General features: G+C 41.7%; 1 protein-coding gene across 1 annotated transcript; it reads right to left on the bottom strand.

Moving 5' to 3' along the window:
- Positions 1–10,836: 10,836 nt before the first annotated feature.
- On the bottom strand, positions 10,837–13,219 carry LOC139265283 (C-C motif chemokine 20-like). The gene is made up of 4 exons (XM_070882234.1): positions 13,138–13,219; positions 12,650–12,752; positions 12,472–12,549; positions 10,837–10,867 (listed from the first exon to the last, which is right to left on the bottom strand). The coding sequence occupies exons 1-4, from the start codon at positions 13,217–13,219 to the stop codon at positions 10,837–10,839; spliced, it is 294 nt and encodes a 97-aa protein (XP_070738335.1).
- Positions 13,220–16,175: the final 2,956 nt, after the last annotated feature.

The following is a 16,175-nucleotide window of genomic DNA, read 5'->3' as shown; positions in this document are numbered from 1 at the left end:
TGCTTTTCTTATCTCATCATTTGTTCCAAATCCTATGACTTTGTTATGTTGTTTGGTCACTTTGCATGTTTTCTAAGCCACCTAAGAACTCATTTTAAGAGTGGAAGTAAGTGTTCCTCGATTCCGAGGGACTGCCTATGATGATGATGTTTGGTCACTTTGCATGTTATCGTATAACATATGTCTGTGGTCTCTGCCAATCAGCATTTCGTGCCATGAAGAACTCCATCTCCTTTTTTATGGACTACAGTTGCTGGTCTCAGGTTGTTACCTGTACAATGTGGTATAGACTTAAAACAAGCTAACTCTGCTTTCAGCTCCCATGTCATTCTTGTCAATTGATCACAGTGCTCGGTGTGTACTTGCAGTGATTGGCACAGTCTCCATCTCAACGATCATGATATCAGTTACATTTTTAATGAATCCACGGGACCACCAACTAACATCAGCAAGATTCAACATTATGTTTAAAAAGTTCCGATGCAGCATCGGGCTCGTAGACAACTTGTTAAAGGTATGCACCATTGGTAAAGTCACAGGCTGTCCTTAGTATGAATGGTAGTCAGATTGTTGACTTGACAGCTGAGTTGTAGCACTGGTTTTGAACAGTTGCATATTCAAAACCATTTGAAGCTGAGGCAGAAACAATGGCATAATATAGTATTTTATCAGATTATCTGTCATCTCATCATCATAGACAATCCTTTGAATGAGGATGACTTGCTTCCACATGAGTTCACAGATGTTTCAATGAAGGGCCCGATATTGCAGTCCTGAACTCCAATTGAGGGGGTGGAAGATGCCTGTGCATGGATTATTTTAACGTGTGGTGACCATTGCACATCGGCCACCACACTGCCTTTATCCAGTGGCAAGGGTTAACCAAGACGACTGGAGACCTGCTCTGCTGCACGGACTTAGTACCTCACATATCGCAGTATGGGCTGGCCCGTGCTGCCCCTGGGCCCTCGGCTCTTCTGGGCCCCGTAACCTAATTCACCGCATGTCTGCCACGATCTCTCACTGTTCCTCTGCCACGATAACTCGCCGCTCCTCCGCTAAAAAAACATTCGCCGCACCTGCGACACGATCTCTAGAGAGGGAGGAAACCAGAGGCAAAACTCGGCAGCAGTCGGTGGCAGCAGGCAGCAGTGGGTGGTAACGCCACCAATATCGGGCCCTATGTTCTCTAGTTTTAATTTCCCTTGTGAGCGGAAATATCCTCTCTGCATCCACCTTGTCGAGCCTCCTCATTATCTTATATGTTTCGATAAGATCACCTCTCATTCTTCTGAACTCCAATGAGTATAGGCTCAACTTACTCAACCTCGATTCCGAGGGACTGCCTATGATGATGACATTATAAGATTGAGTAACAATGATACAATGACAGCTTGGTGGTGGCAGCTTTATTCTCATTGTTAATGCTGAACATCCTCAGAAGCCCAGTCTCAACATGTAAATTTAAATCTGTTCTACTTTGTTTTTTGTCAATTAGTCTACTTTAAAGATCAATATATGAGCCACTATAATAATTAACCTTGTCTTACTGTTGTTGGGACTTCAGCACAAAATCTAGGCTGACTTTCCAGTGGAGCAACGAGGTCGCGCTTGTAAGAATCTTGAGAAATTCCCACTCACTAACAGGGACAAAATGAAATAAGCATTATTAGTTATAGGTTTAATTTTGTGTTATGTACTTATTACACAAAGCACACGATTCTTGAATAACTATGCTTTTAAACAAGTGTAATGTGCCTTAAGTAGACCCGAATAGTTTAAAATAGAAGAAACGAGGCATTGGGACTACTTGACCAAATTAAAAATACAAACCTCAACAAGCCGGCAAAACTGACAGCCAGTCCATGAGAAAAGCTGAAAGAATTAATGGAATTCCAGATGTTGAGATAGGAGGCAGGTACCATAAGATTGTTATGAATTATATGTTAGTTGTTTTTTGGAATACTTATTTTGATATCTTATAACCATGAATATCTTATAATCATTGGTAATATAATAATTGTGTGAAAGGATTAAATGTAGAAATTTGTGATCATCAACGGCATGCAATGATAACCTGAATTTTGTATAACGAGTACCATCGTTGGTGGTATTTCTCCAGCGATTTGAGGTGTCTATTGTATATGTCTCTGAGCCATACAGGAGGCCGGGTATCACGACAGCCCTGTAGACCATAAGCTTGGTGCCAGATTTGAGGGCCTGATCTTCGAACATTCTCTTCCTCAGGCAGCCGAAGACTGCGCTGGTGTACTGGAGGCGGTGTTAAACCTCGTCGCCGATGTCTGCCCTTGCTGATAATAGACTCCCGAGGAATGGAAAGTGGCCCACATTGTCCAGGGCTGCACCGTGGATCTTGATGACTGGGGGGCAGTGCTGTGTGGCGGGGTCAGGCTGGTGGAGGACCTTTGTCTTACGGATGTTTAGTGTAAGGCCCATGCTTTCGTACGCCTCGGTGAAGATGTTGACTATAACATGGAGTTCAGCCTCTGAATGTGCGCAGACACAAACGTCGTCCGCGTACTGCAGCTCGACGACAGAGGATGGGACGGTCTTCGATCTGGCCTGGAGGCGACGAAGGCTGAACAGGTTCCCACTAGTTCTGTAATTTAGTTCCACTCCAGCAGGGAGCTTGTTGAGTGTGAGGTGGAGTATTGCAGCAAGGAAGATCGAAAAGAGGGTTGGCGCGATGATGCGGTATGGATGTGGATTAAATCTGTGGTGGATCCATTGGTCAGGATCACGGCTTGCATGTCGTCGTGGAGCAGGCGGAGGATGGCGACACCCGTTGGTGGGCTTATAAGAACATTTTATAATGTGCACTTTTGCTAATTAAGGAATATAAAGGTTGATGATCTCACTAGAAAGAAATGTAATGATTATTGTGCTGCAAACAAGTTGTTCAATTTCCGTTTTAACTAAGCCTTACGGCAACATTTGAGGTATAACAGGAAGATTGCTGTGATGGGATAAAGACACATATTAGGTATGATTTTTTTTGGAGAATTACTACTAGTTTTCATGGCTTTCCTATAGGCAGAGTGGATAATTGGCCCATTAGCTGTTATACCTTCATCATTATCATCATAATAGGCAGTTCCTCGAAATCGAGGAAGACTTGCTTCCACTGTAAAAGTGAGTTCTCAGGTACAATCCAATACGGGAATTACAGTCTCTGTCACAGGTGGGACAGACAGTGGTTGAAGGAAAGGGTGGGTGGGTAGTCTGGTTTGCCGCACGTTCCTTCCGCTGTCTACGTTTGGTTTCTTCATGCTCTCAGCGACGAGTCTCGAGGTGCTCAGAGCCCTTCCGGATGCTCTTCCTCCACTTAAAGTGGTCTTGGGCCAGGGATTCCCAGGTGCCAGTGGGGATGTTGCACTTTAGCAAGGAGGCTGTAAGGGTGTCCTTGAAACGTTTCCTCTGCTCACCTGGGGCTCGCTTGCCGTGTAGGAGTTCCGAGTAGAGCGCTCGCTTTAGGAAGTCTCGCGTCGGGCAAGCGCACAATGTGGCCCACCCAATGGAGCTGGTTGAGCCATTATATTTTCTCCCTGTCGAATCCAGCCCCTTGTGGAATTTTCCATTGGAAGTGATGATGAACGGTGGCTACACCTGCCCAATTCTGGGTAGGAATATTTATATAAGGTGGTAATGAGGGAGTGATGGCATATGTCATATTTTTTAAAACTAGTGCCTTAACAATATCAAATGTCAGTCACACCAGCATTGCACTGGTGTCCTGCATTGCTCAGCCTGGTGGAAGGCCTTTACCGTTTAAAAAAAGAAAGACTTACATTTATATCGCGTCTTTCACGACCACCAGACGTCTCAAAGCGCTTTACCGATTAAGTACTTTTGGAGTGTAGTTACTGTTGTAATGAGGGAAACGTGGCAGCCAATTTTGTGCACAGCAAGCTCCCACAAACAACATTGTGATAAATGACCAGATAATCTGTTTTTGTTATGTTGATTGAGGGATAAATATTGGCCAGGACACTGGGGGTTACTCCCCTGCTCTTCTTCTAAATAGTACCATGGGATCTTTTACGTCCACACCAGTGAGCAGATTGGGCTACGATCCGAAAGACGGCATATCCGACAGTACTCCCTCAGTACTGCACTGGAGTGTCAGCCTAGATTTATGTGCTCAAAACGTTGAGGTATTCACTTTAATCGACTATGGTGGTCAATCGATGGAACCTTTCACAGCATTGCGTGGGAACCTCAACCGATTTATCTTTTGGAAAGCTGGCTGGCCTTTTTAAGTTGCTGCAGGCACCAGAGGCCTTCAGTGGCATCGATTTTCCTTAACCCCTCCCAGGCTCTGGCGGGCTCTCTTGTGCAGATGAAAACACTGTTGGAAGTCCACCGAAATAACTTTTATTTGTTTGACCGCAGAACATTTTCTAAGGTCAAAGGCCTGGTGGACGCAAAACCCACAGACCAACTTAAATTGTGGTGTTATAATCACTGAGGAAAGTCCCTGCTATTGTTTAATCGCAAATTTGTGGCTTCCCTATGATTTGGTTCATATTTCTGTATCTCGTGAAAATAAAGAACTAAATTATCTTTGCGCCTTATTTATCTTGGGTTTTGTACAAAATCAACATTTTTCATATTTAAAAAGTTACAGAAGATCCAAATGAAATATCATTTTGGAATAAATCCCTTTGGAAAACTTCAGCAGCTGGATCACTATTGACAAGATGACTGTTACACTGGCCAAGATTTCTCTCGCAACAGGAGGTTTTACGGCCACTCAACACAGAGCTCATCATACACCTTCTCGTAGAAACAACAAGTGGTCCCTTTCAGTCCACCCTGCTTACCCATGTGTATTAGTTGTGGTATCTTGGTATTTCAGCAAATTGACATGAGTGTGACAATGCTAAGTGTCCACTTGCACCACTTGTCCAACATATTTCCAGAAATCTTGTGGTAAATAAGATATCACGAGTATGGTCCCTGAGCGAACTCTGCACACTTGCCTTATCCTCACTCCGAATGTTTTTACATCAACCCATACTGTTCTCATAAACATTCAATATTGCTTATGTTTAGCTCGTCATAGCATTGGGATGGAAGTTTAACTTAGCAGACAGCATTCAAACAAATCAAAGAAATACAGAATTAAGCATTAAAACTCAAAATTTACAAATCTGACTGGTACATATGTTGTGGTTAGCCATAAACATATTGGCCGATAATTTGCTGTAGCAGGGAAACGAACAGCATCCGACATTAGATTTTGCCCTTGCCTGTTTAATCTCAACAATACACTTGTACGTCAAGTTGCTGAAAGTGCAAACTGATAACGTTGCAGCGAGGGAAACAGGGCATCTGGGACCTGAGTGAACAGGGAAAGCACCTGCGTAGCTCCTTAACCAATCAGATTGAAGGGTTGTGTAATTAGCAGCACAAGGACTGAGAAGAAAGTGTAAATTAGAGTGGGTGAATTCAATATCAAATCAGTTACAGAACGAGAAATAAAGAGAGGGAAAGAAAGATTGGATTAAGACAGATAAGAAAAGGAGACAGAAAGGAAAAGTTAAAAAAAGTTTATAATTTTTAATTTTAGATTTTTAAAATATTCAACAGCAATTAAAATCTGAAAGAATGAGACTGCACACTTGTAATAGTTAATTTGCAGTGCCAGAAAGGTTCATTGACAGTAATTAACACTTAGCATATTGTTAAAAAAATCTCTGGCAGCCAATCCAGGCTTAATTAAAAATGTGCAGACCTTAAATAGCTCCAAAACAGGCTCCTTGATTCACTTCAGACCAGCTCCAACATTCTGTGGCGCGTTTAGTTTGTCTCTACCACACAAACACAGCAATTTCATGTCGTTCAATACGTTTCAATGGTGAGCCAGACAGCAAAATGCCATTTTCATGAAGCTAGCGGCAGAGCTGCGCATCTCGGACAGCAACTTTTAGATTTCCGCGATTAACCGCGCATCTGCCCTCGCCTGAAGTTGCTGCAGCATTTGCGTATAAATAATGGCGAGTGCCATTAGCCTCACCAGTATTTTGACAATTAATTATAGGTCAACGTCCCAGGTTGTATTTTTAGGCTTTGCATAAATAAATATTTGACTAACAAGCATTTGCATAAGATAGTTCTTTTAAGGTAACCATGACACTTTACAATGGAGAGACAAAAGGAATGGAATCACCAAGCTGGGGAAAGACATATGGGTTTTAAGAAGATTTCTAAAGAAGGAGAGAGAGAGGTAGAGAGGGTGTTTGACGATTATATAACCCATGGTGGGAAGAGCGAGGGTGAGCTATGCAGGAGGCTAGACTTGGAAAATTGGGGGGTACCAGAGGGAAAACAAGTTGGAGGAGGTCACAGAAGTAAGATGTGAGCCAATGGAGGGATTTGAAGATGAGTATGCAGAATTTAAATTGAATGTGCGAGAGGACAGGGAGTCATTGTAGGTTGGCAAGGATAGGAATGATGTACAAGTGCAGCATGAGAGCAGCCACATTTTGGAGAAGTTGCACTTTATAGAATGAGGACAAATGGCTCAAATTTGGCCCCAGCAGATTTTTGGCGCACTCATCCAAGGTGCGCCAACTTCCTAAGATAAAAACAGCGGCAAAAAGTTGTCCCCGCATTATGGCCGCACTGTGGCCTCTCCCATGGCTTGGCGCGGCGTGGCAATTCAATTAAGGGCAGAGCTAGGGCCCTGCGCTCAAATGAGTGCCGGCAGCTCAACGCATGCGCACTGGAGGTTTAGCGCATGCGCGGTAGTTCCTCTGCAGCATGGGACCCGATGTCCCGCCCCCTATCCCAGGCCAAGTGGCATCACATCACGCGCCGGGCTGCTGCACGCCATAGAGAGAGTCCCGTACCTACCCCCGGCCGAGTGGCCTCCTGCACCGGCCGGCCGACCCGCTGACTTCCCGGGCCAAGGTAGGACTTGAGTTTTATTTTTTATTTATTGACTGTTGTGCTTTGTTTAATAAGGAGAGTTTTGATTGGGGGGGGAGAGTGTTTTGATCGGGGGAAAGTTTTTATATGGGGGGGAGTTTTGATGGGAGGGGAGGAGAAATTTTTGATGGGGGGAAGAGTTTTGATCGGGGGGGAGAGTGTTTTGATGGGAGGGGAGTTTTGATTGGGGAGGGGGAGTTTTGATGGGGGGGGGGGCAAGTTTTGATGGCGGGGGGAAGAGTTTTGATCCGGGGCGGGGGGAAGAGTGTTTTGATCGGGGTGGGGGGAGGGCGGAGTTTTGATGGGAGGGGGCGGTGGGGTGGGGGGGGGGGGTGATAACTGGTTTTATTTGGATATTTTGAAAAAATTATGTAAATATATTTTGTCTCTTTACTTCTTTTATTTTTGTAGTTTAAGCTTCCATGAATGCTTCTGTTGCATAGTAAATTAACTTTGCGAAGTTTGTCATATGATGCCCTGTATAGCTGTTTGATCCTATTCACTTCTTTAGTCAAGTCATTAAATACCTACCTGCGCTGATTTCTTAACTCTCCGCAGGGATTTTCTGTGCGGCCACAAGTGGCCACATACACTGGCCTAAGTTAGTTTGGAGCAACTATTAGCTGTGCAAACTGGCTTAAATGGCCCAAGCAGGCATAGGTGGCTGGTAACGCCCCCTTTTGAAAAAAAAAACGAAACTAAAAAAAAATCCTAACTATCTCACTTACACTGGCTCAAATTGAATGTGCAGAATGGGGATTTTTAAGATACTTCAGAAAAATCAAGTTGCTCCAAAAAAACGGTGCAACACCTGGGCAAATTTGGGCTCAAAGAGAGAGCAGCGGATCTTGCCTGGATAAGACCAAAGAATGGCCAAGGATTTCAGTGGCAGGGTGGCTAAGATAAGGTGGAGGTGATCAATGTTGTGAAAGTGGAAATAATGGGCCTGAAATCCCAGTTTCTTCTTTCTACGGGCGTTCGACTAAAAATAGAAGAAAAGATGCGCACCTACCTTTTGGTCGAACGCTCACCAGAGATTCTGGACTCGAGGCCTCCTTTTCTTGCACAACGGAGCATGTTCACGTTGGGACATCCGTAGGAATCATGTGGGCCTGGACAGCCAATCATGGTAAAGTATTTCGTAAGTCCGAAACTCATATTACTGTGAATGAGAAACACCCGCAAACACCCAAACACTACATAAAATTTAAAAAAAAAACACCTCACATAAATACATTGTAGAAATTAAAGATGATAAAAATGTTTTTGAAAAACAAAAAATATTTGTCGATTTTTAAAAAATGTTTTAATTATGGTTAAAAATTAAATTACCTCAGTGGGCAGGGTTTTTAACATAATTATGTATTTTAAAATGTTATTTTTATATGTTTTTGATCTGTTTTAAAACTTTTACCAGGCGCAAGAGTTTTAAGGATATTTGCAGGGCAAGAGATGGGCAAATAGCCCAATCTCTGCCGTGGGAATATCCTTCTCCCCGGGGATGTGTGCGATCTGTCAAGCCAGAAACTTGACAGATCGGAAAAGCCGGATTTTGGCGCATGCGCATTGAGCGCCGAAAAGCGGCTTTTGCAATGCTTTGCCGGTCTGTATGCATTCCATACGGACCTGGGGAGGCCAGAAATTCAGGGCCAATTAGTCTTGCTGATGAAAAGAATGCAAGGTTTGATGCACAATTCAGGTTCGAGCAAGATTGGAAGATCGCACATGGTCTTGTTAAGCCAGATTAAGAACCCAGGAGGGCGATATGGCGTCAGTGTCCAGGGAGTGGAGTTTGTGCCGAGTGTCAAAAACTATGGCATTGGTTTTTCCAGTTTAGATGATGGAACTTGTGTCTCATCCCAAGACTCAACATGGTAAAATTTCAAAGAATGGTTGCGTAATGAGGCAACTTTTAAAATAATACGTTGCAAATAATAATAGTTCCAAATAATACATCAAACTCAAGTCAGAATGCTCAAGCTCCACCTTGCCCTTTCAGAAGAATGTTGGAGAAGCTAAGCCCTTAAAGCCATACTTATACCGCATTGTGATCCTATCCATGTCATCAGGATTTTAGCAACCCATGTAATATATGGGAGGTTTGACAGTGTCTTGGAACACTACCTTGTGCTTCCTTGGTCTACTACTGAGGGACAGGGGGCTACCCATGGCATGCGGGCTTGCACTACACTTGCTGCTAACATCAAGAAGGTGTTCTTCCTCTCACGATGGTGCAACCAAGCCTCCAGAAATAGTACATGGATTAAACAGATATGAGCCAGTCCAGTTCCAGCATGAATCAATGGGCTGGGAGAACAACTAGCTGTCTGGGACCTCTTCTTTACAATTCTACCTCGTGAGTACCATTCCCTACTGGTATACTAGTTGCAGAATTGGGAAAAGAAGTGGAAATCGCTGTCCACACAACTCTCAGTGACACAGTCCCCTATTCACTGAATGCCAGAATGACTTTGTCAATTATATAATGTTTTCTAACTACATGCAATAATATCATTAATTAAACACAACATACAGTTACACATACTTGTAAACCACTGTATGAAAGGATTCTACATTAACTGAAATATCAATATGTACCTGCAAAGTTCCAATAAAAATCAGCGTTACCATGGAGTCCAAGCAGGAAATAATGGATCGACAATAATTAAAATTCTAAAAATGTCACTAATTCACCTAATGGAGTCCCTGCAATCTGGTACACAAAACACATGTATTTAGCCTGTGTGTGCAAGCTCCACTGAAATTACGCTAATATCATATACAATATAACATTACAGGTTATAATCTTTAAATTTCTTACTAGTTAACATCAAACATGCTGTTCTACTAAAGGTATGGTAAAAACCAATTTAAAATATTTCACCTAGTTACAAAGCAAGATCGCAATAACCTAAAGTACAAACCTGAATCTGGCCATAAATAAAGTAACATTTCGGTTATAAGCAATGGAAATTACATCAAAGTCTGTCTGGGTCTCACACAAATGACGTTTATCTGTAAGCTCCCACCATTTAATGCATCTTATTGCATTTGTTCTGTGAAAAATCCACCCAAAGATGATGTGCTTAATGCTAGTCTGAAAGAATTTGCTATATTTTACTGCAGAGACCAGTGAGTGCATCATTACTGACAATGGAAATGCAAATTCTGTTTGAAATTCAGAGTCGAATGGTCTGTTTCCGTGTCGTATATCCACACATATAATCCAATTTTTTAAAAACTGTCCTCATATCTCCTTACCTGGCTTAATGTTAAATTTTGTTTGATGATGCTCCTGTAAAGAGCCTTGGGACATTTTACTGCATTAAAGGCGCTATGTAACTGCAAGTTGGTGTACTTGCAATACCGTACTGATGAAACTCATTCCATTTTGGCTGTGCTTGTAGCTAAAACTTAGAACTCTGTTACTTTGTAAAGTAATAGGCCAGCCCTTTACCATTGGACTACTTTTTAGAATATTCACTGAACTCAGTCATGAACAATTCTAACAATGACTGTATATATGCTATGAATTTGACATAAGACTATTGCAACTATTAGTTATGCACAAAGCATTCACTAAGTACTGTACACTCAAAAGGAATACACAGGAAATAGAAACAAGTGAATTTTTACCCCTTTAATGTGGTAGATGATGTGTTAATAAAATATTGAAAGATATACAGAAAATAAAAGTTCTATTGTATTTCAAATAATATTTGTAATCAAATAACATGGCCATATTCAGTTAAACATTACAACTTGTCAGTGTAGATAATTGTTAGGAGTCTTATTGCCACTAACTATACTTCAGTACATAGATGCTATGCAGGAATAATTGCTTAAGCAAAGCAGACAGGATATTTCTGGAGAAGGTGTTCATCAATCAAGGGACATTTCTTCCAGTTTTTTGCTATAGAAAAAGACAAAGAGAATTACGTTTCTAATCATCTTAACTCTAACAATAAAACATGATACTGTACCAAAAACAAAAAATGCTAGCAACTCACAGCAGATCAGTCAGCATCTATGGAGAAAAGGGGTCTGATTGTATCAATCCGCCAGTTTACCTCTTACTTTTGAATTTTGAAAATGGCTGCGCACCCGAATTACTAACTTGTCTGCTGTCTCCGCAGATACTGACTGACGAGTTTCCAACAGTTTTTGTTTCTATTTCAGGTTATCAATATCTGCAATGTTTTGCTTTTTACTAAATCTATAGAACTATGTTTCGTACATGCACAAAAATTGTTGCTGATATTTTAAAAATGTATTTCTGTGAATTGCGTGCTTATCAAGATGAAGAATGTGAGCATGGCCAATAAAACACTTATCCATTTCAGCCATCCAGTGTCAACAATCCCAGGTCAAGAATTGCATGGTTAGATGTGCAATTTTGCCTTCTCTCTGCTTCAACAATGTGTCTCAGACCCAACTGCAGCTCATCATCATCATCATAGGCAGTCCCTCAGAATCGAGGAAGACCAGCTTCCACTCCTAAAATGAGTTCTTTGGTGGCTGAACAGTCCAATATGAGAGCCACAGCTCTGTCACAGGTGGGACAGATAGTCATTGAGGGAAGGGGTGGGTGGGACTGGTTTGCCACACGCTCTTTCCGCTGCCTGCGCTTGATTTCTGCATGCTCTCGGTGTTAAGACTCGAGGTGCTCAGCGCCCTCTTGGATGCACATCCTACACGTAGGGTGGTCTTGTGTCAGGGACTCCCAGGTGTCAGTGGGGAAGTCACACTTTATCAGGGAGGTTTTGAGGGTGTCCTTGTAGCGTTTCCGCTGCCCACCTTTGGCATCCCTGGTTGCACTAGCGTGACATTGTTAATTTCCATCAGTCACCTAGCGTGAGATTGACAACTTAATACCAATTATGTTTCCTGAACAGGAAGACTGGTGAAAGCAGGGGAAGTAATAAACTGTTCGACCTCTAAACAAGTCTTATTTATTGGTACAGCCCATACTCTCAGTTGGTTTTAAGCTTTCTACTGATGTAAATCCTATTACTGGCAGAATCACCCAAGAGAAATAGACATATTTAAAAAAAAATAATTTGATCTATAAACTTTTCCTCAATAACCTGCGGAGCTGTGGTTATTGAATTTTTCAAGTGTTCCTCATAAAGTTTGCTTTTTACAATTGTACATATAATTTTGAGTAAGAGGACACATAACTGTAAAACACTATAAGCTTTTGTGTAAACTTTTGAATCAATCTTAACTCTGGAAAAACGTATTTCTGATCTGTGTAGTTTTGGTTAAGAGGAAAATATTATTTTCAAATTCTAGAACCAAATAGTACCATTATTTGATTCAATGTTATTGGACAGTAAGGGGGTTATTTTGACTTTGTGCAACAATGTAAAATGAGTCATAGCAAATAGGCAGCCAGTTTGCAACTCTCCAAATTTTTATTTCCATTTCTGATTCATTATCATCCATTTTACATCATTGCACAAAGTCAAAATTACCTCCTAAGAGTTAGGTATGGATTAGAGTGTGTACTCTTACCTCAGCAATTTCAATGCAAGTTTCACCCATCTAGTTTCAGGATTTGCACACACTGCCCGTCCTCCAACAGTGTAGAATCTGTGAAGCATATTTAAAGAGAGTTTGTTAATTAAAGGTACATTACCAAAAGTAATTACTTCCAATCATTCCGTGCGATATGTCGAGGCCTTGTACTTACATGATTGCGTCTATGTCACAGATCTCATTGGATTGTTGCTCCACATAGCCGGAGATTAATTTGAATGGCAATCGTTTCATTGAATAACGGAGACAGCAGTCTGCTGCAGAGGTTATAACAGAGGGTGGAAAAGCAAGTCATTAAATGGAGACATGATACTGATTAAAAAGTAATCTGTATTGAGAATGACCTTAATATAAATCCTTTGTAATTATAACAATTTATATTACATTCTGAAATCACAGTGAATTAAATTTCCACTATGTGTTTGTGTAACGTTTGAGTCAAAATTGGTTAACTTCCTCATAACTTTCATTGATCTTTCCTATCCTCTTTATATAGATTGTGACATGCCAAATACTTTATCAGTGTATCGTCCTATTGAACTCAATCATTTAACAATATGTGTGCAAGATGTACAATAATAGATATCAGTCTTATGCTGTATCTTGAGTTGTAATGAATTAAATAAAAGATGTAAGACTTACACGCAGAGACTGAGTCACTGAGCATGTTCAGCACCAACACTGAGAATAAAGCAGCCACCACCACGTTCCTGAGAGCAGTCATTGTATCGCTGACTGTTTGAAGCAAACTTTTCTCTTGCTAGAAATGATTCTAGGATCTTCAGCTGAGCAGTGATCTTGTGCTTTCTGTCATCTCTTTATATATAGAGAATTTTGAGTGCAGGTAAGAAAAATCACTGGAAAAAAACCCACAATTACAAATGGAAACATGCCTCCGCATTACCAACTTCTTGCTTGCTTTTCGCATCACAGAACTTACATGCCAAATAAAAATGTAAAACAGGAACAAAAAACCCCCCAAACCAAATAAACGGGTTATGCCAATTGTAAAATGTAAAACAGAATTTAAAAAACCCAAATCAAATAAGCGGGTTAAAATTTACATTTAAAATAAGATTTAGAAATGGTTTCAAGTTTTCTATTCAGCTCCAATTAAACTCAGGATTGCAACTGAATTTGTCATTGTGTGTTATAAAATTGTTCTCACATTGTGATGGGGATTCTTGTTGTCTGTGTGTGTAGATGATTGTAAATATATTGGTAAAGAGTTCCTCCATTTGGTATTTCAAGTGAAACAGTAAAAGGTTTCTTTCAGAAGTTTTTTTTTTACAATTTTGCTGGACATATCGAATGGCGAGAATTTTCACAAGTGTATTTATGATGGGGTAGTACCTCGGCACAAGATCTCCTGCCATCATTTCGATTGAAGGGCAATGGAAACGCCGCAAAACCGCCAAAATCCCCTTTTAATTGTTTACTCAGTGTTTCTGTTGACGACATTATGGCGGTCAATCAGGAGAAACCCTGAGGAATTATGTGTTGATTATTTTATATGTAATAAATAATATATATAATATATATACATGTATATACATCAAAGAAAAACTAGAATTCCACAAGGTTTTGTACAAATCTGGGTGGTGATATCTGAATCAAAACTTTGTTGAAGAAAAGCTTTTTGCTTTGCAATTTTAGCTGCTTTTTTAAGTTTAGCAGCTGATTGGCAACTCTGTGGCCTGCATCCTCTCCACATGAAGTGCTACACCCACCACTCCCATTCTTACCAAAGTCCACTGGCTCTCTGTGGCCCAGTGAATTTACTTCAAGATCCCTCCAAGGCCTCGCTTCGCTAGTCGCTTGCTGCCGTGTATAAACCATTCAATGGCCTGCAACGTCGTCAGTCACTAGGCCCTGTTTCTGGAATGACCTCCCCCTTAGCTTTCTATCTCTCTCCCTGCCTTTAAAAACCTCATTAAATACGTTGCGGTATAAGTTGATCTTGTGCGGTAATGCAATGCAGGCGATAACGAATCAGCAGTCTGTTTTGCACTGCGTGCAATTTCCTTTTCCATCGAAATCAATGGAAAAGATCATTATTTGGAGTGTAAAACAGACTGCCGATTCGAGACCGCCCGTTTTGTGCTACCAACCAAGTCTCATTTATACTCCTTTATCTTGGGGCCCCCCACTCCTGAATTTTTGTCCCAAGGTGCTTCACAGGAGTGCAGACATGCCAACTCTTGCGAATCTAGTGCAAGAAACACGGTTTTTGAGTGAAATGAAGCCTCATTCATGAATTCACGATAGAACACCGAAATCTGGCCTTTCGTTTCTAAACGTGCACACGCATGCGATGGCCGCGAAAGAGACGGAGACCTATCCCACAGTTTGGGCCTCATTAGAATAATATCGGCAAGCTGCCACGGCTGCTCCACAGCTGCACTCGGAGGCCATGCAGTAACCGATTTGTTTCACTGTAAGTAACCAGGCCCAGGCTTGCTGCTCACCTAACTCCCACTGCGGCACATTACAGAGGGGCAGCCCCGGGGTGGGGCAGCGATTGGATCCAACTCCCCCAGAGAAAAGCTCATAACACAACCCATGGGGAAGGGGCCTGGGTTATTGCTGCTGGGCAGGCCCTGGGGGGGATGGGGTAGACCCCGGTCACTGGGGGGGGGGGGGGTAATTACTGAGTGATAGTTACCAGGCACAGCAAGCCTTTCAGCAATTGGCTCAGTGCTCCTGAGAAAGCAGGACGGTCAGGGACAAGAAAGATCCGACCTGCCACACTGAGTGGCCGATGGAGCTGGGGCCCACCCAGTGGTTGGGATCTACCTCCCGGGATGCCTAACGCAGCCCCCCTCCCCTGTGGGTTGTGAGATGGGCTTTTCTCTGGAGGGGTCAGCCAAATGCAGTCATGCCACTCGGCTCACTGTCCTGCCATGGTTTCATACTCTTTCCCTGAATTGTTTATATTTTGCAGTGGAAGGTTAATGAAAGGTTCATAAGGTCCGTGTGCACATTTCAAAGATTATTTAGTAAGGTGCAAACACCTATTATTTTCTTGGACTGAGAACCAGCCTTTACCGGAGAAGCTATTTGTGCAAATAACTGCATTTTGCATTCAGCAGTCTTTCAAGCTCTGTTGAAGCCTGTTTTTCCAGTTCAGTGTAATCTCATGGGATCACAGAACCCAGCGAATTGTTAATATTTCCTTATTGAGCATTTTAATTTGTTAATTATTGGCCAGATTTACGTATTACTGTGTTTTTTTCCTAGAGTGCAATGAGGTCATTAGGTCAATAGTTCCTCTGCCATTAATATTTGACAGGAGATTACAAGGAGGTATTTCTTTTTGACAATTACATCTGTCTTTTCGTCATGTCGAAAAAGGAAAAGGAAAATCAAAGTGAGCGGCTTCACTAAAGGTACAACTTGGTGATGACAGATAGGATTTTTAAAAAGTTTTTTGTGAAGCATTTTCAGATGCAGTAATATAGTTTTTGTAAAGAACTTTGAACGAGTAGAGATTAAATAAAGCCACTAATGAGGTTTAAAAACTAACTATCAATCTATATTGGCTTATGCTTGAAGAAAAGTGATTAGAGTATAAGAGTAAAGAAGTCTTACTACAATTATACAGGGCATTGGTGAGGCCACACCTGGAGTATTGTGTACAGTTCTGGTCTCCTTACCTCAGGAGGGAGTGCAATGAAGGT

Source organism: Pristiophorus japonicus, chromosome 6, assembly GCF_044704955.1.
Source record: "Pristiophorus japonicus isolate sPriJap1 chromosome 6, sPriJap1.hap1, whole genome shotgun sequence".
Classification (NCBI taxonomy): domain Eukaryota; kingdom Metazoa; phylum Chordata; class Chondrichthyes; family Pristiophoridae; genus Pristiophorus; species Pristiophorus japonicus.
The sequence above is the reverse complement of the archived record's forward strand: the minus strand, read 5'-3'. Positions and strand labels throughout refer to the sequence as shown.